Raw genomic sequence first — 26253 nt, forward strand, 5'->3', positions numbered from 1 at the left:
TCAAAAGTGTCAAGAAAATAAGTATGAGGGATTGAAGATCCCGGGACACCTAAACCCCTTACCCATTCCCGAAGGAGTTTGGCATGACATTAGTATGGATTTTATAAAGTTCATGCCTCCATCTCATGGAATGGAAGCCATCTTTGTTGTTGTGGACCGACTCTCCAAGTATGTCCATTTAATGCCCTTACCTAAAAACTATACCACAAAACATGTAGTCCAAACTTTTCAGGACAATGTAGGAAAACTACATGGTTTGCCTAAAACAATTGTATGTGTATGAGATTTCATTCTCCTAAGTGTCTTTTGAAAAGAATACTTTCAACTTAGTAGAACCAAAATTCAATATAGTTTTACTTACCATCCTCAAACCACCGATCAAACTGTAGTAAATTGATCTATCGAAACATATCTAAGATGTTTCACTAATTCCAAACCTAATAGTTTGATCACTTACCTATCTTGGGCCGAGTACTCTTATAACACAAACCATCACTCAACCATTGACATGACCACATTTGATACATTGTATAGATATCCCACCTCCCAAACCAATCACCTATGAACATGGTAGTTCACAAGTGGTAGAGATAGATCATGCCTTAAGGAGTCAAGATGAGATCTTGAGGATGCTAAAACACAACATTTTATGAGCTCAAGAAAGAACGAAGATTTAATTCAATAGAGGAAGAAAAGATCATGAGTTTGAAGTGAATGACTGGGTATGGTTAAACAAAAATTGGGCACATAAACAAAAGAGTATGCATTAACAAGCTCATGCCAATTTGGTACCTCGATACTATGGACCCTTTCAAGTGGAAGCATGAATTGAAAAAGCAACCAATCGCTTTAAGTTGCCTCAAGATTCCAAAATACATCTGATATTCTATGTTTCACAATTGAAACCTCATTATGGAGAACCTCCACAAGAGATCATACCCATAGAAGAATGGGTTCAACCAATGTGAATCATTTGAAGCATGTTAAGAAAGAAAGAAAACCAAAGAATAAGGAGATTAAAAGTTGGATAGAACAAAAATGATGAGAAAAGCATTTCATGGATTAAAGAGGAAGAATTCTTCAAACGGTGGGACAACCAGACAGGTGGCAGTAATCCTTCGCCAGCAACATCGGTGGGTGATGATCGACGTCCAACTCTGGTGATGGTTCATCTGATGTTCACTATTCAATGGGTTCAATGGGAGAGAGAGAGAGGGAATGGGGGCGAACCTTGAGAGGGAGAACTGAGGAGACAAGGTAGAGTTAGAGAGAATGAGAGTAGGCATAAAGGGATCGCCTGATTAAGACATAAATCAGAGGGTGGAAAAGATGCTGCCATGAACAAATTGAAGCCGGCATCCACAAGAAACTATTATAAAATAAAAGGACAGCCACACAACCTATGAATTAAGCCTAATGAAAGAGGCTTCATCGCCCCCCTAATTTACGGACTTGAAGCAAGACTTGAAGCAAGCCCGCATCTCTAAACCTCTTTGCATCTCCACTAAAACCAATCATGATCTCATCAAATGTTACAGAAACTGGGAGAAGCTTTCATCGTGATGACAGGTGAATGTAGTTACAAAATTAATGAAATACGGAAGTGGTTCTGAACCACAACTTTGAGCAATACCTTTAAGGAAACAAATATTTTGATTGGTATCATGACCATCATCCAGACGCAGTTAGCACTCTAGCATCAAATGATACCAACAGGAATATAGGAAATGCATATAGCAAATGACCAACCTTAGTTAAAATGTACGAGCAAACAAGCAAATGACAGCAGTACAAACAAAATCATCACAGCAGATCTCTATATTGTGTCTCAAGATAATGCTCTCACTTTACATAACGTCGTCCATAATTTCGGTCAGGACTTTCATAAGGAGAATAAGGAAGTGACCTTGAGCGTTCCCTTCTTGATCTACCGGCATAAGGTGAACGACGAGGAGAGTAATCACGTCCCCCTCGGGGAGGGGATCGCCTTGGTGAGCGCCTGTACCCACCTCTATAGTCATCACGGCCATAGCCTCCACGGGTCCTCCCGCGGTCATATCGATAACCTGCCCAGACAAAATACAGAAATCACTGAGCCAAGATGTTGATAGCAAAAGTATATCAGAATGATACAAACGCTTAATGAACTTACTAGATTCTCGTGTGCTTTTCACGCCAAGGTAATTCCCAGGTGTTGGTGTCCGTGGTCGCCGCCGCCTCGACTGAAAGGCAACAAAAGAAAATTGGAGTGTTACAGGCTTTCTCCTAAAACTCTCTCCTTCACATAAGGCATTGATACCAAGAAAGGATGTAGAGAAAGCACACATGATGTCTGCAAATGATGAGAATAACGGGCTGTAAGAGATTAATGGATCCGTTGAAAAAAAAAAAGAACATGCAAAGTAAACATAAAGACTACAAGTATCCTCGCACAACTAGTAGCACCATCAGATGAATGCCAATTCCGGGAGTGAGATACCATAGATGCCTGATTAGTGAGTTGTAGAGAATGTCCGTTGATTAGTTGAGAGAGTTGATGGTGAATGCTGAGGTTGTTTAGTTGGACAATAATTGCTATGTTTAGTTGATGAGATGCATGGAAAAAAACCATTAGGCTGGCCATTCATCAAGCTGTTTGAGACTAAGTTGAGATGGATGACTGAACACATCATCTTGATTGCTGCCAACATAGCTGACGCAATATCTTCTGAATATAACCACAAAACCTCAACGTCAAAAGACGGATAATTAAATGAAAACCCTGTTTCCACTGAAGCAGAGGTTACCTTTTCTACAGTAATGTAACGACCTTCCAAAATTGACTGGTTCAGATGCTTGACACATCTCTCAGCATCATCAACGTGATCCATAGTCACAAAGGCAAACCCTCGAGAAATGCGGGTACGAGGCTCAACAACCAGACGACAGCTTATTACCTACCAAAAAACACATCAATTACCACCAAGCATGATCAAGCAACAATGCCAAGGACATGAGGGCACTGCCAACCTTTCCCTCTTTAGAGAAGTGAGCTTCAAGATCCCTTTCTGTAACTCTAGTAGACAAACCAGTCACATAAAGGGTATTCCCAGGATTTTCTGCATCACTCCTGCTACTCTTTCCCCTACAGTAAATAGCCACGAGAAAAAAGAGATAAACAAAAAAACTCCAATTTATTTAAATTGGGACTATTTGGTTCCCTACCTTTCAAAACTTTCTGATCTGGATCTAGATCTTGACCTTGATCTTGACCTGGATCTCAACCTTGACCTGGACCTCGATCTTGACCTAGCCCTAGCATTCCCAGGTGAAGGAGATGGCGAGTATCTGCACATCAAGTTAAAGCAAACATAAACAAAAAGAATGTTAAGATTAAAAAGAAACGGAACCAATATGCAAAAGCACCAATATTATAAACAGAAAAAAAGGTAGCAGATAACCAAAAAATAGACACCAAAAAAAATTGTGCACAACCAGATATGGTACCAAATTAACTGACCTTCTCATGAGTTCAAACTAGAAGGCATAGAGTAAAATGACCAATAATAGATCGGTCAAGCAGAAATTGCCAACTAAAATACAAGAAAGCATACACTGTTGGTCAATATAAAACTAACCTACTTAAATCCCATATACACTACTGCCAACTAGTTCTGGCAGCTTAAGCAAACCATATCCAGATCTTGACTTGCCCAAAATAAAGTACCTAAAAGCAAGGATAAACTTTTTCAACACGAATTCCATAACAGCAGATCACAATCTCCAACAGTTATGGTTTATAACAAAACTTAAATATCATCTCAGAACTTCGATAATCCTTCTCAGGAAAAGCACAAAAAATGTAATGGGACATTTTTTCACAGGAAAGCTCAGACTCTCTCAGCAAAGAGAAAGAGTAAACGAGAAAGGGAAGCGAGGCTGTTTTCAATGGACCAAACCGCAGTCCTCTACGGGGAAGAGTTTCAGAAGTACCTCTCTCTCTCTCTCTCTCTCTCTCTCTCTCTCTCTCTCTCTCTCTCTCTCTCTCTCTCTCTCTCTCTCTCTCTCTATTGAGAATTTGAGAAATGACAATTGGAGGGGCCCCACTCCACTGATTCCCTCCCTCTCAAGTCTGTAAATAAATATCTGACGTCTCAGAAGCTGTAGCATAGATATTAGAAACTGGAGAGAAGGAAGGATGGATGCCGCCCATCATCAAGATGAAGGGAAACCCAAAAGCCTGTAAAAAAGAGGATAGTCCCCATCAAGATGGTCAGGCCAGGCCCATAAAAATTTTGCATGACATTCACCATTAATGAAATGGTTGAAAAAATAGGTCGCTGAAATTTGTCCAACACAATAAAAGCTTTGGGTATTCATTTCTTATGATGGACGGCATCCAAGGTACCTGGAACAGTTCTGTCCAAGGTACTTTGAACCTGATCAGATCTCAGGTCATACATCCAATCCCCCCAAGCGCTCTTTGATAGTTGAGAGTTGGGGGAACAGGTGATGAGGCACTTCAGATCCTGGCGCATGCCCAGTCCACTTGTTCCAACTTCATCCAGATTGAGAGACTTGCCCAACCCAAGGAAACAGCAACAAAAGCGCCCCTGACTTGGTTATCAGCTTATGCCTTTAAACGTAAAGGATACCAAGAAAAAAAGGAAGATCACCAATGGTTGTGCCGAGTTCTATTGCATTTGTTTTTCATTTTTTGTTCTTTAGAGTCATTTTTTATTACCCAACCAAAATGTAACATGACACTCTAATGGTATAGATCACTTGGATTCAACTCCGATACCTAACATGAAAATAAAAAAGACTTCTGACTGAAAAAAGATCATTCAGGGTACAGTTATTCATGTATGAGAAAGTGTAATACTTTAATAGTCCACGTTAAAACAGAGTGATCATATAAATTTAATAAGTAAATAAGTAAATACAAAGGTTTCCAAACAGTGAAACATAACCAGAATCCAGTTTTTTACCATATTCACAAAGAGACAGTTTCAAAATCTCCTCAATTTTAATGCACCAGATGTCTTGTATGAATCCAAAAACTAAAATAGTACATAAAAACAAGGAGAATCCCATCAGTTATTATTCCTTGTATACTCTTGCTTACTCCTGCCTACTTTCTCTTCTTCCTTGAAATTTATGAAATAGTCATGATATCTGAACAAGTTGGATTTGAGGTTGGGCTCTTCAAACCATGGACCATCCTATCAGTTACTATACACAATTTCACCAATTTTGTTTATCTGAAATTATGGTTCCATTATCTCCATTCTGAAAACAAATGCTAGAAATGGCGTTGTTGTCTGCACAAAACCACCAAAAGTCACATACAAGATCAAGTCCATGATAAACTAGAAACTGACTTGTGCAATCAAATTATAATCAAGGCCTGAGAACCAGATTAGACAGACGGAACTGAAGCTATTCTCATACGCAAGAACATTAGTCCATGTACAGCTAGTGCTCATAAGCATCCCTCGCATTGACTCCTTACATGAAAATTCCTACACCAATCATTCACCAACTTGAAAACCGCTTTTAAAATTTTTTTTCTCCAATGGTGCATACATTAAGGGTATGTTTGGCTGCTCCTTTCAAAAATGAAAACATGAGAATTGAAATCTCATGAGACTCAAAATCACATGATTCCAATTTCCATGTGATTCCATTTTTCATATTTTTTTATGTGAGGAAAGAAATCCCATTTGCATTGGTTTTCAGAAAACAAAATGGTGGGCTCGTATTTGGCCCAGCAAGGAGCGGGGAGTAGCTCACCGTTTTCCGGTGAGCTTCACCTCGCCTCATTTCAGCCTAAAACCAGGCCAGACCACGTGCTCTACCCCACTGAAAAAAAAACAAAAAAGAGAGAAAGGGGCCCCTTTTTGCCGTAACAGGGAGAGGAGAGTAGCTCGCCAGTTTCCAACGAGCTTTACCTCGCCTCATTCCAGCCTAAAAGTTGAGGCCGTGAGAGGAGTGGAGCTCGCCAGACGGCATGCTCTACCTCACAGACAAAAAAATGAAACCAAAAAGAAGGGCCCCCTTTTTTTTGCCCCAGCAAGGAGGGGGCTGGTGGAGCTTGCCAGTGGTGTTTTTCGGCGAGCTCCACCTTCCCTCATTTCAGCACAACAAATAGGGCTGTCAGAGGAGTAGATCTGGCCAGTCAAGCTCCTCTTGGACTCAAAGAAAAATCACTGCATACCTGGGTGACTATTCCAGCCATGTGGAACTTCTGGCAGGGCGGGTTCAGCATCCAACTGTGAGTTGCTCAGGTATGCTGTAGTTGAACCCCAAAACCCCTTCTCATGGTGGTAGTAGATATTGGGGCACAACCCCAACGTCTCTATTTTACAGGAGGGAGGAGGAGCATTATGTGATTTCGAATCAAATCACATTAAAAATCTCACTGGTTGGAGATCTCACATCATCCACCTTTTTTTGTTTGGTTAACGGTCAAATGAGATTTGGAATCTCATTTAAATGAGAATACAAATCTCATGAGGCCCAACCAAACATACCCTACATGTATATACTTGGTTAAATGAGACTCAATTTCTAGACCTACATTTGAAGGTGGTGTTGAGTTGAGAAAGCTTGAAGATATCAATATGTCTTGCCTTGTAAACTAGGATGCAATTTAATGCACTCGAAGTGAGCCAGAAAGAAAGAGCTTAGATTGCTTGATGAGTGGTTCATGGGGTTGGAAAGGAGTTATATTTGGCTGGAACTATGTTAAAGACTGTGTATCATGAAGAATACACAATAGACATTAGGAAAGATTCTGGATGAATTTATGGAATGGCCCCCTTTTGTTTCACTCCCAAATGATGTAGGGAAACATGACTAGAAACCAGTTAGAATGGAAAGTTAAAAAATAGTTCATTCTTTATATGGGATTATTGCCCATTCTCCTTGCTTCATGAGGCATGAGTCGAAGCAATCTCTGATACATTCAGAGATCAAGACCAAATTAAATGGAAGGATGATAAGAGACTTTAACCAAACCGAAAAACAATTAGGATTGGGACTAGATGACACTTCAGTCGTTGACAACCAACATAAGAAAAAAAAAATATCCACCGACCTCCAAGCTTCATAAATTCTATACTTATAGCAACTCAGTTGTGAAAAGCATGCCTCAAGGCGCAAAAAGCGCACCTCCCTGCAAGGTGAGAGCCCTTGAGCCTTGAGGCACGCTGAAAAAGAGAAAATACCATAAGGTGTGCTCCTCATAGGCTATGAGGCATACACCTTAGGCCGAGGCGTGCACCTCAGAGTGTTTGCTTAAGGGAGGCCCCAAGGCTTTGGGGCACTCCCCTCGTCCCTCACTTTGTCCCTCTCTTTGTCTCTCTTGTCTTTCCCTCTCGCTGTGTCTCTCGCTTTCCCTCTCTCTGCCGAAAGGAAGAAAAAGAAGAGACAGGTACTCTCTCGTACACACATGGCTTCAACTCAGTTTATATTACTTGCTAGTTCTACAGTTGAGAGTTTGTTTGTTATGTAATAAGTCGCATTTTGTTCATAGTTATGAATGGCCTTGCTGATTTTTGTGATAAAGGTATCTTCATGAAGTTTGTCAACCACCTTTGGTGCATCGGAATTTCAAATATGGAAATGTTCTTTGATGATTTTTCTACACATCTTGCTGATTGTGGGTTGACTTCCCTATTTTCTTCTTTTTATTTATCTGGTGAACTTTTTTTAGGGTTTCTTGAGAAAGAACCAATTTATAAAAATTTCCTAATATATTCATTTTCTTAAATATTATGGATAATTGTGTTTGTGACGTAGAGTAGGATGGCATTTGCAGCATACCATGACAAGCACATTATGTCTCGAGTTAGCTTGGGCTCTGTAAATGTATTAGAAATTGGAATTTGATTTGTGAATGTTAAAAAAGTGTGAAACAACATAAGCTTTCTTTTCTTGTAAAGGAATTTTCAAATGCCTGTAAATACTTCAAATGGAGCATGTGATCTAATGAAGGTAGTTAGTTTTGTACGGACGTGATCTAATCACTTGCCTGTGTAATATATGTTGGCTCTTATTGAGTATGAATCTGAATTCAATGGATTATATAAAGAATTAACTCAAGTTTTTTTCATGTCATTTATTAAGAATGGCTGCTTGAGGATTTAGTAATACATTGATTTGTTTATCTAGGTCCTTATTTGTACTTTATATGTAATTGTAATTGATTGATTGCTTTTATAACTCTTTATTTATGCTTTTTATGTAAATTGTAATTGATTCTTTGTTTCTAGAACTCTGAGTTTTTATTGTCTTTTTATGAGTTATGATAACTATATATAATTTTCATTTGCATTGTTGCAGTTGAACAATGTGAAGAGATGTTGGATGGGATTAATAAACTAAAGTTTTAAACCCCACTAAGGATAAGAACCTCATAGAGCATGTAATATACAACTACTGTCAGAGAGAGAGAGAGAGAGAGAGAGAGACTGCATGTGACATTTCAAGATTGAAACATCATTTAGCTGGCACGAGACAGTCTAATTCCATGAGATGGTTCCAGGTGATGTGCAAAGGCTTTTTCAACATTATCTAAGGAACCATAAGGAAAGAAAATAAGACGAGCAAAGTTAGAAATTAGTAGGAGTGTTTATTTTGGTTCAACATCATCAGCAGCTGATACTGAATGCTAGTGGATCAAGTAGTATGGCAAAAACAAGCACTGCTGGTCCCATGAACCAATTTGTGCACAAAAAAGTATGACAAACCACAATTAATAGTACATTCAAAAGGATGAGAAAAAGATGTGTCTTGCAATTAAGAGGGTTTTTTATGTCAATGCCCTATCATTTAAACTTTGTAATAATTTATATTTTAGTCTAATGCCAGAAGCTATTGTGAATTATGGGCGAGAATTCAAAACATTGTCATACCACGAGATCATGTCATGGATTTTGAAGGATGAGGTAGAGTCTATTCAAGAAATGTTAAAAGAGTAAAGAATGGCCCAAAGTTGGATGCAGCATTATGGCGAATGGTTGAACAAATGACAAAGGAAGAAATTTAATTAATTTTTATTCAGGGACAGTATTTTTGAAGTCTATTGACATAAGTGACATAAAAAAAACTGTGTGCAAGTAAAGAAGTCTATTGAAAATTTGTACAAGTAAAGAAGTTCGTGAAGATAACGTAGTGCAATTCATTATAAATAATGCACCAAATTATGTGGTTGTTGTGCATTACTTGATTTGATGTTAGAAGATATTGGAAAGATACCAATTTTTAAACATAAATAGAAAAATCAAAGAAGATCACACGATACATATATAGTCATGCACGGATATCAAATTTGATGAGAAAGTTTACAAAGAAGAGTGAACTTATATATCCAACCATCACTCGTTTTGTCACATCATATCTCTAGCACTTCATAGTATTATATGATAAAAGAAAAAGTTGAAGTCGATGTTTTTGTCTTCAAATTTTAAATCATCAAATTACTATAAAAAGCCTGATGCTAAGAATATTGTGTATACTAATAATAATTATCATAATTTTTTAGTTGCCAGATACGATGTCTCTCGTGAAACTGCTGCAATTAGTGGATGCTGCTATGAGATTTTTGTACAAAACAATAGATAGAGCAAAGGAAGAAATTGCTTTGACTCTTGGTAATGTTGAAAGAAAATTATAAACCTAATTGGGACATCAATAACAAATGATGAGACTTGCAACTCAATAAGCCTTTGTATTCAACTATCTATTATTTAAATCCCTAATTTAGTTATATTGAAAACTCCATCCCATATAGAGAAGTTATGAGTGGTTTTTATGATTTTGTTGAAAAATTGGTTTCTGATGCAAATGCTTGATTGAAAGTTACAACACAAAGATGCATTTAAAAAGACAAAGGGGTTGTTTGGTAGAGACACAGTCATTACAACAAGAAAACTAAAAAATCCTAATAATTTTGCAGATGTTATTTGTTAATAAATATAAGTATTTTTTTTAATTGTGAGATTCTTATTGTTTTATCATTTTTTCATTGTTTTATTTGAACGTAGTTCATTCATGGAATTCATTTGAACATGAAAATCCTAAACAGGTGAATTTGCAATTCGAATTCTAAGTTTGACTTGTAGTGCATCGGGTTGTAAGCAAAATTGGAGGCCCTTGTCATTTGTATGTGACACTATCTTTTGTTTTTAAATACACTTATATAAGTTTAATTATTTTATAATTGGTTATCAATGATTCGAAATTATCTGTGCATTCAAAACGAAGGAATAGACTTGAATAAGAAAAGATGAATGCATTGGTTTTTGTCGTGTACAATATTAAGTTGAGAGAAATATGAGGATAAAGGTGTTAAGATATTGTATTGATTTATATTTATATTTATTTTTGTGTATATAAACTGAAATACCCATCACGAGTATTTCAATCATTTCACATTATAATAGGGGTCATCCCATTAGGGGCTGAATATAGTTTTTTTATTCTTTGTTTTTATTTTATTTTATTTGAAATATGGTTGTTGGGACAGCCCAACTAAACGTTAACCTCTAGTTGGGCTGCCCCCTTTGCTCTCCTTTGTTGCTTGTAAATAGGGTTCTTCCTCACTTTGTAAAAGAGTTTTTCTAAGCATTTTGTTAATGTGAAACATATTAGATTTTTTACTTGTGACTATTTTGTGAGTTGGTAGTGTGTTTCTCCCGTGTGAGAGTGTGTTGGTCCATAAGTAACCACTTTGCTTTTGTGATCCATTGTACCCTTTCTTTCCTTTTTCGACAGAGAAAGCTAGGGTTAGGCAAACCCCAACCAATTATACAACTATACCATTGGGATTCGAACTTGCAACGTCCCAACACAAGGTGACATGCACTAACTGCTCCTGCCAGACAAGCGGAGCCCCCGTTGGTTGATCCATTGTAGCCTTAATAGCACTCTATTGTGATTTTGTTGGTTTCATTACATGGTATCAAAGCCATCAATATTGAAATCTTCGTGAAACTAGTTTGAGTGGACGTGAGATTGTGGGCAAGCGGTGTTCCAAAAGAACTTTGCTTTCATTCTTTCTGTCTCTCTCTATCTCCTATCTTCTTTTGTATCTATGGACGACAAACGAGAAATCATCGTTTTCATTCTCAAGAAACTCAACGACAACAACTATGTGATGTGTGCATCCATAGTAAAGCACAAAACTTGGGAAAAGGGTCTATGGGGTTTGATGGATGGCATCGAGAAAGAACCAAAGCTTGAATTTACCAAGAATGAAAATGACAATAAAGTAGCGCTTCAAGGAGATGATATGAACAAATCTAGTGACGACTACAAAAGGAGATGGAAATAGTAGAAGATAGGTCACTCCAAAATCATGGGGTGGTTAATCGATAGTGTGGATATAAAAAAAGTATTCTAGTTTGGCAAAACTTGAATTTGCTAGTGATGCTTGCAAGTATTCTAAGCAGTGTTGTTAAAAGTGTGCCTCACCATAAGGCAAGGGCCCTTTGGCCTTGAGGCGCACATAAAAAATGCAAACAATACGAGGCACACGCCTTATGGTGAGGCGTGCCTCAACTTTAGGTGTGCGCCTCATTTTGTTTGGCTAAAATGGGGTTAAAGGCCCCATTTGATCCAAAAAATGGGGGAGTCCCAACCGATTAGGGTCTCCCATTTCTCGACTCTCACTCACATCTCTCGCCCTCTCCCTCTCTCAATAAATCTCTCTCTCTCTCGCCCTCCTTCTTGGTGTCTCCCACTCTCTATTTCTCGCTCTCCCTCTCTCCCATTGTCCCCCTCTCTCTTTGTTTCTCCCTCCCACTCTCTATGTCTCCCTCTCTTTGTCTCTTTGTGTCTCGCACCCTCTCGTTGTCTCCCTCTCTCTCTCTTTGTCTCTCCCTCTCTAGCTGCACACAAGTGCAACACAAACACATGCTTTGTCCTTCTTGTTAGTCGACCATCCTTATTATTGTTTAAGTTGAAAATTAACATTGTTTTGACAGCTAACCTTTCAAAAAGTTAGCATTGCTCTATCACTAACTTTTTTCCCACTCAAAGGAAGAACCATGTAACCAGCTAACCTTTCTAAAGGTCAGAACTTTTCTCTTTCTGGTGCGAGTGTTTCTACTTGCATGGATCTCGATAAGACTTCTTGGATTCTTGATTTCAGTGTTTTTTTCATATGACTCCTAATGAGTTTGTACTATTTGAATGTCATGAACCCAAATGATTTGAATGTTTCAACTACAGATGGAACATCTTTAAAAGTCCAAAGTTTTGGCACTTTGAATTTTTCTAAAAAAAAAAAAGCCCAAATTTTCACATTCTAAACAACATAGTAGTACATAAACTAAATTTAAATCTCTTATCCGTTTATCAAATTGAAGACCATGGGTGTAGGGTCACCTTTTAATCTAGTGGTTGCTTGGTGCAAGATCTACGATTCGAGAAGCCAATTGGGCAAGGTCATAGAAGAGGGGATTTCTACTACATGAACTTAGAACCAATCAAGTTTTTTGTAATTTTGTTGGAAATGACATTGAAAATTGGCATAGGATATTGGGACATCCAAGCATGTCAAAAATGTATTTGTTCTCCTTTCTTGAAAATTATAATGAAAAAGAATTAGTTTGTGAGGATAGTATTATTGGAAAGATGAAATCTTTAACTTGGACCTAGTCACTTTGTTTCTAAAGAACCATTATGAGTATATTATGTTATTTTTGTGGATGACTAAAGTTGTTCCCTTGCGACTTACAGTGTACAGTTGCGCTAGAGTCTGTTTTGCTTTTGTTGAGTCTGATGTAAGCTGCCCGGTTCAGGTGAATTAATACCCCGAAGGGGCAGCCCGTATACTTGAACTGTAATAGCCTGCGGGCAAAATTGTGAATGAATTAAATGCGTTGAGCTTTCTTTTGTTCACCCTCGTTGTGATTGCTTCTTGTGATTGCAATTTCTCTCCCTCTATTCTCTCTTGCTCTCTTGCACTCTGATCATAAGCTTCCGCGACCGGCAAGCGAGCTGACGAGTAGGCTTGCGGCGGTAAGGAAGGACCGTCGCGCCGCGCTGGCCCATTGAAGAAAATAGGCCCGTGACAAGTGGTACCAGAGCCCGTTCTCGTGCTGGGGAAGGGACTCCGGAGTCGGTGTCGACAGACACGCCGACAGGCTGCGATTTGTGAGCAAGACATCGTGGCGCCTTATCAACACTTGCGCAACACCAGAGGCAAGGCAGTTGCCGAAGCTGAGGAGATGGGTTCACCTCGGGGCCAAGAAGAGTTGGCTGCAACTGTTAACAAGTTGGTGGAAGATGTGACTTCGCATGATGAAGCGATTTCACGCGCATGTGAATCATTCAATGGATTGAATGATGTGGTGGCGAGCCTGCAAGAGCAGGTGAACTTACTAATGGGGCAGGTCACTTCGTTGACGACTACAGTGACCGATCTTGAGTTGAGGAACCGTACGTTGCAGCGGACGGTGACCCTGAATGGTGGAAATGGTGAGAGACCATCAAGGATTGATGTACCTAGACCCGCAAAATTCAATGGTTCTCGCGACAGCAAGGCCATTGAGAACTTCTTGTTCCAAGTAGAAGACTACTTGGATATCCAAAATGTGACCCTTGAAGATCTGAGGATCAAGGCTGCAGCGGCCTTACTTGATGGTGATGCTATCGCTTAGTGGAGGCGGAAGCGCAATGACATGGAGAGGGGTCAATGTGTGATAGACACCTTCGACGACTTCAAAGTAGAGTTGCGCAACTACTTCATGCCAAGAAATGCGCAGAGACAGGCTTACCGAATGGTTCGTGAACTCAAACATACTGGTTCGTTGCAGGACTATGTCCGAACGTTCCAGAAGCTTATGTTGAAGATACCTAACATGCCAGAAGACGACATGCTCAACTGGTTCATTGTGGGACTTCAACCATGGGCACAGTCCGAAGTGGAAAGGAGCAACCCCCGTATTTTGGAAGATGCATACGTGGCGGCTGAGCGCTTAGTTGATACTCAGCGCAAACCTTTCACCCCATCAACCAAAGTTGGGAAGAAGCCTGACCACGGAGGCAAGAAGGATGAGCAGCGCAACGATAAAGGTGAGGCGTCGACACGCCATCAATCCGAAAAGAAACAGAACTACACAAAGCATAACAACAGCAACAAGGGTGCGGTTGTGACATATTGATTCTGTGGTGATAGACATATCGCCCGGCAATGCCCAAAGCGCCTTGTAAAGGACGACGGGCAAGCCAATGCTGCACAGGAAGAATGCAGCGATACTGAAGGCAGTGACACTGAGACCATGCAACCGATGATGGGCGTCATGCGATCGATTAACGCAGCTAGAAATTGCGCAGCTAAGAACATGCAGGTCAGTAAGGAACTTATGTACGTAGAAGTCATTATGAATGGAAAGTCTACTTCGGCAATGGTAGACTCCAGGGCCACACACAACTTTGTCTCGCGGGAAGAGGCAGAGCGGTTGGGCTTGAAAACAGGGCCAAAGCAGAGGACTATCAAAACAGTAAACTCTGAGGCCAAGCCCATTCTTGTTGAAGCAAGAGATGTGGCTACTCAAGTGGGGAGTTGGGTCGGCAAAGTCAACTTCTCTGTGGTGCCCCTGGACGATTTCAAGGTGATTCTGGGTATGGAGTTTCTGCGAAGCCAGAATGTGATGATGCTGCCAAAGTTTAACACGTTGACGATCATAGGATCAAACCTGTCCCACACAGTGCAGTGCCTTACGCAGAAAGACAAGTCTTCAGTGTTATCAGCAATGCAACTGAAGAAGGGTGTCAAGCATGGGGAGCAGACATTCTTAGTTGCAGTGCGTGCAGATGAAGGGAAGGTAGAAGCAGCAGTGCCGCCGACCCTAGCCCCTCTATTGGAGGAGTTTCGGGGGGTGATGCCTCCGGAATTGCCAAAGCGTCTTCCGCCAAGACGCGAGGTCGACCACAAGATTGAGTTGACCCCGGGAGCAAAGCCTCACGCAATGGTTCCATACCGTATGGGGCCAGCAGAGTTGAATGAGCTGCGCAGGCAGCTAGACGAGATGTTGGACGCAGGCATTGTTCGTCCATCAAAAGCCCCATTTGGTGCCCCGGTCCTTTTTCAGATGAAACATGATGGCTCTAAACGGTTATGTGTGGATTACCGGGCCTTGAACAAGGTCACGGTGAAGAACAAGTACCCATTGCCATTGATAGCAGACTTGTTCGATCAGCTAGGCAGTGCCCGTATCTTTTCTAAGCTAGATCTGCGATCGGGTTACTGGCAGGTGAGGATTGTCGAAGGTGATGAGCCGAAAACAACTTGTGTCACCCGCTATGGTGCTTACGAATTTCTAGTAATGCCATTCGGGTTGACAAATGCTCCAGCCACGTTCACGACTTTAATGAACCAGATTTTCTACCCTTACTTAGACAAGTTTGTGGTAGTCTATCTGGATGATATCATGATCTACAGCAGTAACATGGAGGAACATGTCGGGCACTTGCGAACAGTGTTTCAAGTGCTGAAGGAGAATGACCTCTGTGTTAAACGAGAGAAGTGTCTCTTCGGGCAGGAGGAGATCAGCTTTCTTGGCCACGTTGTGGGGCGTGGTGTGCTGCGTATGGATGGGCAGAAGATAAGGGCCATCCAGGAATGGGTTCCGCCAAGCAAAGTGCCAGAATTGCGGTCATTCCTCGGCTTGGCAAATTATTATCGGCGTTTCATCGAAGGTTATTCCCTCATTGCTGCGCCCCTCACAGATTTGTTGAAGAAGAATCGGGTATGGCTCTGGACAGGAGCGTGCCAAGATGCCTTCGAGGGCTTGAAGAAAGCCTTAGTGAGAGAGCCAGTGCTGCGACTGCCTGATCATTCGAGACCCTTCGAAGTCCACACTGATGCCTCAGACTTTGCCATTGGCGGGGTTATTATGCAAGACGGGCATCCGATCGCATATGAGAGTCGTAAGCTAAAGGATGCAGAGAGGCGGTACACAGTGCACGAACGTGAGATGACCGCCATTGTGTATTGCCTCAGGACCTGGCGGCACTACCTTTTGGGTGCCGAGTTCGTCGTCAAGACGGACAATGTGGCCACGAGCTATTTTCAGACGCAAAAGAAGTTGACGCCCAAGCAAGCTCGATGGCAGATGTTTTTGGCTGAGTTCGACTTTGCCTTAGAGTACAAGGTTGGAAAAACCAATGTTGTGGCGGATGCTTTGAGCCGTAGGGCTGAATTAGCTGATGCGCGCGCAGAGCCTTCTGAAGTGCATTTGGAGGGTGCATTGCTGATTCGCATCCGCGAGGGTACACAGCAGGACCCGACCGCACAACACCTTGGCGCAGGCAGGGAAGACTCGACGATTTTGGCTACAGGATGGCCTCCTAGTAACAAAAGGGGGACGCATCTTTGTACCACGGTGGGGAAGCCTTCGCCGAGAGCTACTCAAGGAGTGCCATGATACACTATGGGCCGGCCATCCTGGTCAGGAGCGGACCTTAGCACTCCTTGAGCGCGGCTACTATTGGCCGCAGATGAGAGACGATGTTGAGGGGTATGTGCGGACATGCCTCATCTGCCAGCAAGATAAGGGGACAAACCAGAAGGCTGCCGGTCTCCTTGAGCCTCTACCAATTCCAGAACGTCCTTGGGAAAGCATCTCTATGGACTTCATCGTTAGTCTGCCAAAGGTAGAGGGCCTCAGTTCTATTTTAGTCGTGGTGGATCGTTTCTCAAAATATGCCACATTCATCTCAGCTTCCAAGGAGTGCCCTGCAGAGAAGACTGCAGAGTTGTTCGTAAAGCATGTGGTGAAGCACTGGGCATACCAAAGAGCATTGTGAGCGATCGCGATGCTCGCTTCACGGGCAAGTTCTGGCGTGAAGTATTTCGGTTACTTGGCTCTGATTTGCTGTTTTCAACAAGCTTCCATCCGCAGACAGATGGGCAGACAGAGCGCATCAACGGGATACTGGAGCAGTACCTTAGGCACTTTGTTAGTGCCAATCAGAAAAATTGGGTGAAGCTCCTTGATGTGGCACAGTTTTGTTATAATCTGCAGAAAAGCGAATCTTCAGGCCACAGCCCGTTTGAGATAGCCACGGGGCAGCAGCCACTGACCCCGCACACTCTTGCCGCACAAGAAAAAGGAAGGCCATCCTTCGCCTATCAGTTTGTTCGCGACTGGCACGAGCAGAATGAGTTGGCGAAGGCATTCTTACACAAAGCGGCGAAGAGAATGAAGAAGTGGGCGGACAAACACCGTCGGCCCGCAGGGTTCCAAGTTGGGGACCAAGTGTTGGTGAAGTTATATCCTGGTCGCACAGGCATCTTCCGCGGGCGGCACCGCGAACTACTCAGAAAGTATGAGGGACCCTTCACCATCACAAAGAAGGTGGGCAAGCTGGCATATAAGCTGGAGTTGCCCCCAGACTTCAAGGTGCGCCCGGTGTTCCACGTGTGCAACCTCAAGCAGTTCCATCCAGATGATGGAGACCCGGAACGCAATGTGCCGCAACGCGCTCCCATCATGCAGAGGGCCCCGGCAGCACAACGGGCCGAGAAGCACCTCAGTCAGATCCTTCGCCACAAGGTCAACTACTTGGGACAAGCGAAGAAATAATTGGTGCAGTGGGAGGAAACAGCGGAACCAACGTGGGAGCCTGCATTTCGAATGAACAGCCGCTACCCGGCTGAAGTCAGGGCTTACCACGAAACAGATGGCGCCGAGGACGGCGCATGATTTGAAGGGAGGAGCATGTTCCCTTGCGACTTACAGTGTACAGTTGCGCTAGAGTCTGTTTTGCTTTTGTTGAGTCTGATGTAAGCTGCCCGGTTCAGGTGAATTAATACCCCGAAGGGGCAGCCCGTATACTTGAACTGTAATAGCCTGCGGGCAAAATTGTGAATGAATTAAATGCGTTGAGCTTTCTTTTGTTCACCCTCGTTGTGATTGCTTCTTGTGATTGCAATTTCTCTCCCTCTATTCTCTCTTGCTCTCTTGCACTCTGATCATAAGCTTCCGTGACCGGCAAGAGAGCTGACGAGTAGGCTTGCGGCGGTAAGGAAGGACCGTCGCGCCGCGCTGGCCCATTGAAGGAAATAGGCCCGTGACAAAAGTAGACACATGGATTTATTTTCTTAAACTCAAATCCGAAAATGACTTCAACTATAATATCTTAAACTCAAATTCGCTTTTACGATGGTCTATTTAATTAATAGAATGCCTTCAACTATTCTGAGAAATATTTCTCCTATTGAAAAATTGTTTAAAATGCATCTCGATTATAAAAGATTAAAAGTTTTTTGTTGTAAATGTTTTGTTCTTTCTTCTAAAAATGATAAGCTTTTTGCAAAGGTCATCTCTTGTGTTTTCTTAGTCTATGTCGAAAACCAAAAAGGGTATAGGCGTTATGATATTGAAAATGACAAACCTTATGTTTCAAGAAATGTGACTTCTTGAAAGGAAAACGGATTTGAAAAAATTGAGTCTAAGAAACCATGTGAGAAAGTTTTTTTTATTTAATGCATTGAGAAAATATTGAGGAGCACGATAATGGTATTATTGATGTGAATGATGAAAATGTCATTCAAGATGTGCATGAGAGTGAGAATGATGGCACTCGTGATGTGTGTACCAATGAGCTACTATTGATATAGTTGACAATGATGTCACTTCCAATGAAATACAAGTCTATTCTCATCAACTCAAGAATATCCTCCATGTACATTAGTCCATGTACATTAGAAAGGTAATACCAAAACCAAGACATAGATCAACCTAGTGTTAAGAAATCCATCATAATGTCTAAGGCACCTACAAGGGTAGTATCCTACAAATCCTTTGAACCCCATTATAGAGTTTGCCTTGTGGCCATTAGCTCTTATGTAGAACCATCTTCATATAATGAAACTAAAAATGATCATGAATGGATTAGTGCCATGAACAATGAATTAGAAGCTTTAGAAAAGACAAAAACTTGAAAAATTCAAATTTTACCCAAAGAAAATACACAATAGGATGTATGTGGGTCTACAAAGTTAAAACTAAATGTGATGAAACATTAGAGATATATAAATCTAGAAATCTAGACATGTAACTAAAGTGTATAGTCAAGAGTACGGCATTGATTATGAAGAGACTTTTGTTCATGTTGCTTGTATGACAAATGTTAGAACCCTAATTTTTATAACTTCAATTAAAAGCTGGCCTATTTTTCAAATGGATGTTAAAAATGTCTTTTTAAATGACAATATTAATGAAAAAGTTTATATGGAACCAACTCCAAGTTTAGAATTAGCACACGGAAGAGTTATTCATTTGTGAAAAGCTTTGTATGGCCTAAAACAAGCCCCTAATGCTTGGAATAATCAATTTAGTACTATGATTACTCAATTAGGATTTAAACTTTATTATATCCACATTGCCTATAAGAATAATTATCTTGTTGCTCTAGTAGATGACATGCTTATCAGAGGAGGTGATAAGCAAGGAGTTAGTCACATCAAAAATGTTATCAAGTGCAACTTTGAAGACAGATCTTAGCTTTTTATATTACTTTTTTAGTATTGCAGTAGCATATTCACATCATGGATATTTTTTGACTCAGACTAAGTATGTTGCCAAGATAATAGCGATTCGGGCTGTCTGATGAGAAAAGAGTTGGTACTCCAGAGGCCATCAATGCGAAGATAAAGAAAGATGATAGAGAACCTTTGAATGACCCAACTTCATATCGACAAATGATGGGAGACCTATTTATGTTTCTATTACTCATCCAGATATTGTTCATGTTATTCATTTTGTTAGTCAATTTCAGCATACTCCTACTACAATACATATAAGTGTTGTAACGAGAATTATTAGGCATATTAAAACCACTATAAACTATGGTTTATTTCTTTCATCTTTGTCTTCATTAAAAGTTATTACATATTATGTTTCAGATTGGGGGTAGATGTGAATGATAGATGCTAAAGCACGGGTTTTTGTGTATTTGCAAGTGATTCTCTGATTTCATGGAGATGCAAGAAAACAACAAAAGATGTCTCTCTTTTACAAAAACTGAGTATCGTGTCATGGCGACAACTACTTCTGAATTAGTATGGTTGATACAGTTGTTAGAAGACTTGGGAGTTCACATAACAGAATCCTCAAGACTGTGTTGTGATAGCAAGAGCGCAATTTATATAGCAGGCAATTATACACTTCATGAAAGAACCAAGCATATTGAAATGGATTGTCACTACGTTCATGAAGAAATTTTTAAGAAGACCATCGTGTTTCTATATGTGTCATCTAAATATCAATTGATGGTTGTCTTCACCAAAGCACTTTCGACGCCCAGATTTCAATTCTTGGCGAACTCTCGATTGTTGCAATGTAAGTTTGAGGGAGGTGTTTAAGATATTACATATATTGTTGTATATGTAAACTGAAATATCAATCAGGGGTATTTCAAGCATTTCACATTGTGATAGGTCAGCTCATTAGGGGCTGAATATTTTTTTATTCTTTGTTTTTTATTTTATTTGAAATATGGTTGTCGGGACAGCCCAACTAGATGTTGGGCTGCCTGCTTTGCTCTCCTTTGTTGCTTATAAACAGGGTTCTTCTCTATTTTGTAAAGGGTAGATCAATACGTAGAGTATTACCCGAACCCACTCACTGAACTATTCACCAGTAGGTATGGGTGTTATTCTGAAGCTCCCAACACACTCCTCAATCGAGGGTGATTTTAACCAAAAAGCTAGGGAGCTTTTAGTATCTTTGAATAGTTACCTGCAACACAAAAAAGGTATGATCAAAGCATATAGCAAAGCGAGATGTTGTGGCAAGACATGGAAACCAGTCCCTCATCTTTCTGATAGCCCTAAATAGACAACTACATAGATGGTTGCCTCCATCTATTCTTTTCTTTCGTCCCCCCTGATGGACTTGTGAAGTGGCCCAATAAGAGAATTCATTCCATTATCGAGGACGTCTAACAAAGTGGTTCCATAAGGTCACATTTTCAATCATGAGATGGGAGAGCATCGAAGGGTTGGCTTGGTCAGCCCAGACTAACATCTAACCTTAACTATAGCTTTGTTCCTCGAGAAATTTCGCTTTGCGCGTTCCTAGCTACAGGCTTTACGAGGCCACTACATGACACTTTGCTAGTGCTTTCACCTTTTTTATAAATACTCCACGAGGAAGAAAGAGATCTTTGTCGGTGTTGACATGGATCTCGGGTCACGGAATAAGGCATCCACGCGCTCCGCATGGCTACGAATCAAGTTTAGAGCAGCAGTACTTGGTTAATCACAAAGCAAGCCTTACCTAATCATCGAATCCTACTCATCAGAATATGGAGGTACTTATGGCAGAACGGGTTAATCTAGTCTTTCCCAAGAAAGTGATAGATTGAACTGCCATGAAACGGCTTATTAGCAGATTAAGAGATTATTTCATGGTTGGACCCAAACTTCAACATAAATGCCACTGAACATGTGCCTATTGAAGAAGCCACTGAACATCATGGTTTAAAAAGTGATTCTAGTGAAGACAATATTCATTTCACCTTGTTATGACTATAAATGTATTTTTTAATTATATGCAATAAGTATTTAATACATGATTTTTTATTAAAGAAAACAAAGAGAAGTGATTGAGGATGTGAAAGAAGAAAGTGCAGATAATGAGGAGACATACAATGAGGATGAAGAACATGTTTATATGGATTCCTTATATGATGACATTGAAGGCTTCGATATTGACGATGGCAACACAAAAGAAGAGCCTAAGCCCTAACTCATATCATAGGACTATGGGCATTTATATATTTTTGGGGTCTTTCACGTGCACTTGTGAATGTTTTAACACTCATTTTGGAGAGTTTTGGACAAACACATCAACATTTTGTTGTTAATGCTAATATGTATTACATGATGATGACATGATGTTGAGAAATTTGATTGTTAGTGACTTGTTACTTGATATTTTATTGAATGCTCATATTTTATTTGTTAGATACTTATATAGATCAAGTTGCGGTATTAATGTTACTTTTACATGTTAATCACATATTCTTAAATTTTTATTTGAGATTTTCTATTTTTTATTGGTTGTTGCTTCATCAATAAAGCATTTCTTTTATTTATTTGTATTTTTAGATATTTTTCTAAAAAAAATCAAGTTTTTAAAAATATATTTTTGAGGCTTACACTTTACGCTTCAAGTCTTACACCTCACTTCATTTTTGGTGGAGCACTCCACTACACCTCAACGCTTTTCATAACATTGTAGCAACTTATGGAAGAATAGTTGCTATCTCTATAAGAATAGCTAGGAACCAATAAATCACTTTCTAATTGCCCCTGTTCTTAAATCCTCATAGAAGGATTTAGGAAAAAACATATCGCCCAACACCAAGCTGCAGGGATCCTACACTTAGCAACGTGTGGCAGATCTCCCAAGTTTGGCTTCAAATATTTAGCGTTCAACTCCCCAATACTGCCTCCTCTATAAAAATACTAAGAAACAATGAATCATTTCAATAACATCTAATACATTTGTTCTAAAATCCTCATAGACGAATTTAGGCCCAAATCCCCAAAGTGGAGCTGAAGGTCCCCCACTTTTGCTGAATAATGGATCTCAAAATCCCTCCTCATGAATCCAACAGGCTGAAGAAATGCTGTCTAATATTTGTTCACACCATAAGGTAGAAGATTTGCATGATACAGATTGCACTATTAAATAACTTCTTGTCCTTGAAAAGCAAAGAGAGAATCGGCAGTAGCCTACAATGAACTTTCCAAATCATGGAAAACAGAAGAAACAGTTTGAATCCAACTTAAAAACTAGAACTGTAACTCCCTTTTGCATCAAGGCCCAGCAAAAGGACTTAATCAAGAATCTTTGGAACTTGAAAGTGTGATGGATCTTTCCTTGGACAGGATTACTAAGTTGACTGTTTGTTCAAACAATCTGTGGTGGTTGGCAATTTTGAAGAATAACATGGAACGACACATCTCAAATCATAAAGAACATTCTTAATCTCAATGTTTGCTTCAAGACTTCTCTATGGTTTGTGAAATCGACTAATTTTTCTTTTTCACCAGGGAAAAAATAATCCCAATGTAAAACGGAAAGATAAACCCTCAAAGTGGGCGGTTTGACTTAGGACTGTACAGACATTTAACATAATGAAAGAGTGGGTGAACCTTAACCCCTAGCAAGATTATCGCCCAAAAAAATTAAAAGAAGACAGGAATGAGAAGAGTCCATAAGCACGCAAGTGATGATTAACACAAAACAGCGTGCACCCACATGCACACAAACACATGCATAAACAAGACCATGTTACTTTAAGCCTTTTGATCACTGTTCTCATTTCTTGCAACTGCAGTCTACAGTTATAAACCAAAACAATTTTACAAAATTCAATGACTAAACAAAAACACTTTCTTCAGGCTTTGAAGCAATTTCCAAAACATATACTGAGAGCCAAAACTGAAAAGACAAGATTAAGGTAAGATTATAAAAAAAAAAATCAGACATCAACTCGCAACCCTAACAACATGAAATCAGAAAACCCCATTCAGATTTGCTTCGGTTGCCACAGGGCCGACGCAATTCAACACATAAAGCAGAAAATCCAATTTGAACAAAAGAAAAAAGCAACACACACGAAACCATGGGAATGAGCGAGCAAGGTCGCTTCGGTCGATTTTCATGACATATTTGCAAGAAATACAATAGACAGACATCGTCACTCGTTAAACACAAAAGAGAAGCAGGAAATCATCGCAACAAATGCGAAGATGATGATAATCGAGACACAGGAGACATCCTTTCTCAGACAAGAAGAAGAATAAGCCATCTGTTTTGCCGCAGCCAGGACCCAACCAAAAGGGCCACCCACAGATGCTACAAACACATGATGAAGGGATCAAAACACAACAGGAACGAGAAGAGACTCGCTTCTCTAGAAGAATCGACGGATTAAGAACCGAAAAGAATGATGCATGTCAACAACCTTCCGTCATCAAATCAAACGGCGAAAGAAAGAAAAAAGGATGACCATATCTAGATCACCGTTTCATTGAAGACCGGTGCCTTCGTCATCAGAGAGAGAGAGAGAGAGAGAGACCTTCTGGCAGATTCGTCTGCGGGAGCTCCTCCTCCCATTCCGGCGAAGGCTTCTGCGACGATGAAGGGAGAGAAGGTGTTGACGCAGGGAGCACCAAAACCCTAATTTCCAAATGAGGGATCCTCTTTATATCTGACTCTGACCGCACCCACCGACCCAAGGATGGAAACTGTTCGGATATGGATCGACCCAAACCTGACCCGACATTGGATCCGAATTTCAAATAGTGAAACTGAATTCGGATATGGATTCCGCTTGAGTATAATAATAGAACCCTGGATCTAAATATGATTTGACATCCTGGGCTACTGGATCCCGTAAAAGCGGACCCAATATATTGATTTTCATGTGGAATAGCTTGGGTTAAACTCAGTACTAAACCAATTGACCTTTAACCAACAGGGATTACACCCAGCTCCAACATGTTTATGTAAGTTTTAATTTCCCATCAACTTGGTGACATTCAATCATTCATGATTCGCCTCCTACTAAATGAGCAGGAGCCCCCCCAGTGGGGTCAAGGGTTCGACAGCCAATTGGGTCCTCCACTTTGGCTTGGACCCTTCTTGAGAAGGAAACATGACTGCTTTTATACAAATTACACCGGATCCTATCATATCTTGCATCACTATTATCGTTGAGTCTTCTTCAAGGGAACGGGACATTGCTTGTAGATATAGGGGCGTCGACGAGTTGGGTTTCTTTCTGACCCTGGTGGAACCAGACTTCGATCAGATTTTCGGGTATGGTATTAGATCCAGATTCGGGTCTATTATAAGAGAAATCATAACCGGATTTGATAAGAACTACATAAACCAGATCCTGACCATCTTCGGCAAAATAATATTTTTCATCATTTTTATATTAAAAATTTGTGGTTCTATATCGAAACTCGGGTTGGGTCCAGGTCTGATATAAAATTTCACAACCTATACCCGCGTTCATGTATTAATCGGACCTTTGGGTCCAAACCCGGGTCTTAATCAGGTCTTCTTATTTGTCACCGTATCTGCACAGGTCGGGTCTGGGTAAACCCGACCAGTTGACACCCTTACTTTTAGATAGGTATGTAATACAACACAATGGGGCTCGGCTTGTCTGGTACAAGCTCACGTCACCTTGTGTTGCAATGGCATTGTTGTGTATCTGGGAGCGGTCTTCCTAACCCCAGCTTGCCTTTCAAAAAAAAAAAAGATGTGTAATACAACACATTAAATCCAAACCGATCACCTGTTTAGTTAGAATCATTTGATTGGTTCCAAGCCAAAATTTGTTGCAAGACTAGTTCTCTACATCACCTAAGAATGACTTATTTTTCTTAAAAAACTCACAATTTACTAAAATCTGCATGATAATCAAAACAGCAAATAGTCAACTTTGTTAGGACCCTTTTACCCTTTACCTGGGCGAAACTCACAAAGTTAATGTGATATATCCTCAGGTATTTGAAACTCCCACTTAAAAAGAGTTTTACACATTTTTTTCTTAACCTCAGGAAGTTTGTATAATAATACTTGCAAATATCCTTTTAACCCCAAATCTCAAAATTTTACAAATACCTAACTAAGTTTGCATGTTATTTATGGAGTCTTCTCTAGTAATCGTAAAATCACAAATACCTTAGTAAAATTATATATTTTATAATAAAGACATGGAAAATTGTGTGAACTTTGTTTATCCTTTCTTTTACCATCACCTAAATGTATGTTGGCACAATTTTTTTTTGGTCTTCACGAAACCCACAAAAACAAGTTTTGTAAACCTTCTTATGATAGTAATGTCGCAAATACCTTAGCAAAGTCCATATTATTTGGTGCTTATAAAATGTGATTTTCATGAAGAGAATTGTTTATTTTGTATTGTCAACATAAAGAGTTTCGAGATGTGACATATTTGCATCTCTCTACACAATTAAATATGTGATCTTATTATAAAATATGTGAATTTTCATGCAAGCATAGTATAAAAACAAAGCTAGGGTTTTAATGGTCTCCAACCCATGAGAAATTATGCCCGTATTTTAGGGCCAAGCATCAATGATTATTATTTTCGGTAAGCGCATCTTATGGTACAGATGTTCGTGAGTGATGTAGTTGATTATCTCAAAACTCATTCTCATCATAGAGAACATGAACAATGATGATGATGGTATAATGT

General features: G+C 40.1%; 1 protein-coding gene across 1 annotated transcript; it reads right to left on the reverse strand.

Annotated features, from left to right (window-relative positions):
- Positions 1-1734: 1734 nt before the first annotated feature.
- LOC149835800 (putative RNA-binding protein C25G10.01) lies at positions 1735-24209 on the reverse strand. Its single transcript, XM_090008755.1, has 6 exons — positions 24097-24209; positions 3205-3327; positions 3010-3124; positions 2787-2936; positions 2153-2222; positions 1735-2066 (listed from the first exon to the last, which is right to left on the reverse strand). Exons 1-6 carry the CDS (start codon positions 24132-24134, stop codon positions 1843-1845), a joined length of 720 nt encoding a protein of 239 aa, XP_089864881.1. The 5' UTR covers positions 24135-24209; the 3' UTR covers positions 1735-1842.
- Positions 24210-26253: the final 2044 nt, after the last annotated feature.

The sequence above is a fragment of the Nuphar pumila genome, chromosome 6 (genome assembly GCF_984573655.1).
Source record: "Nuphar pumila chromosome 6, dmNupPumi1.hap1.1, whole genome shotgun sequence".
NCBI classification, from domain to species: Eukaryota; Viridiplantae; Streptophyta; class Magnoliopsida; order Nymphaeales; family Nymphaeaceae; genus Nuphar; species Nuphar pumila.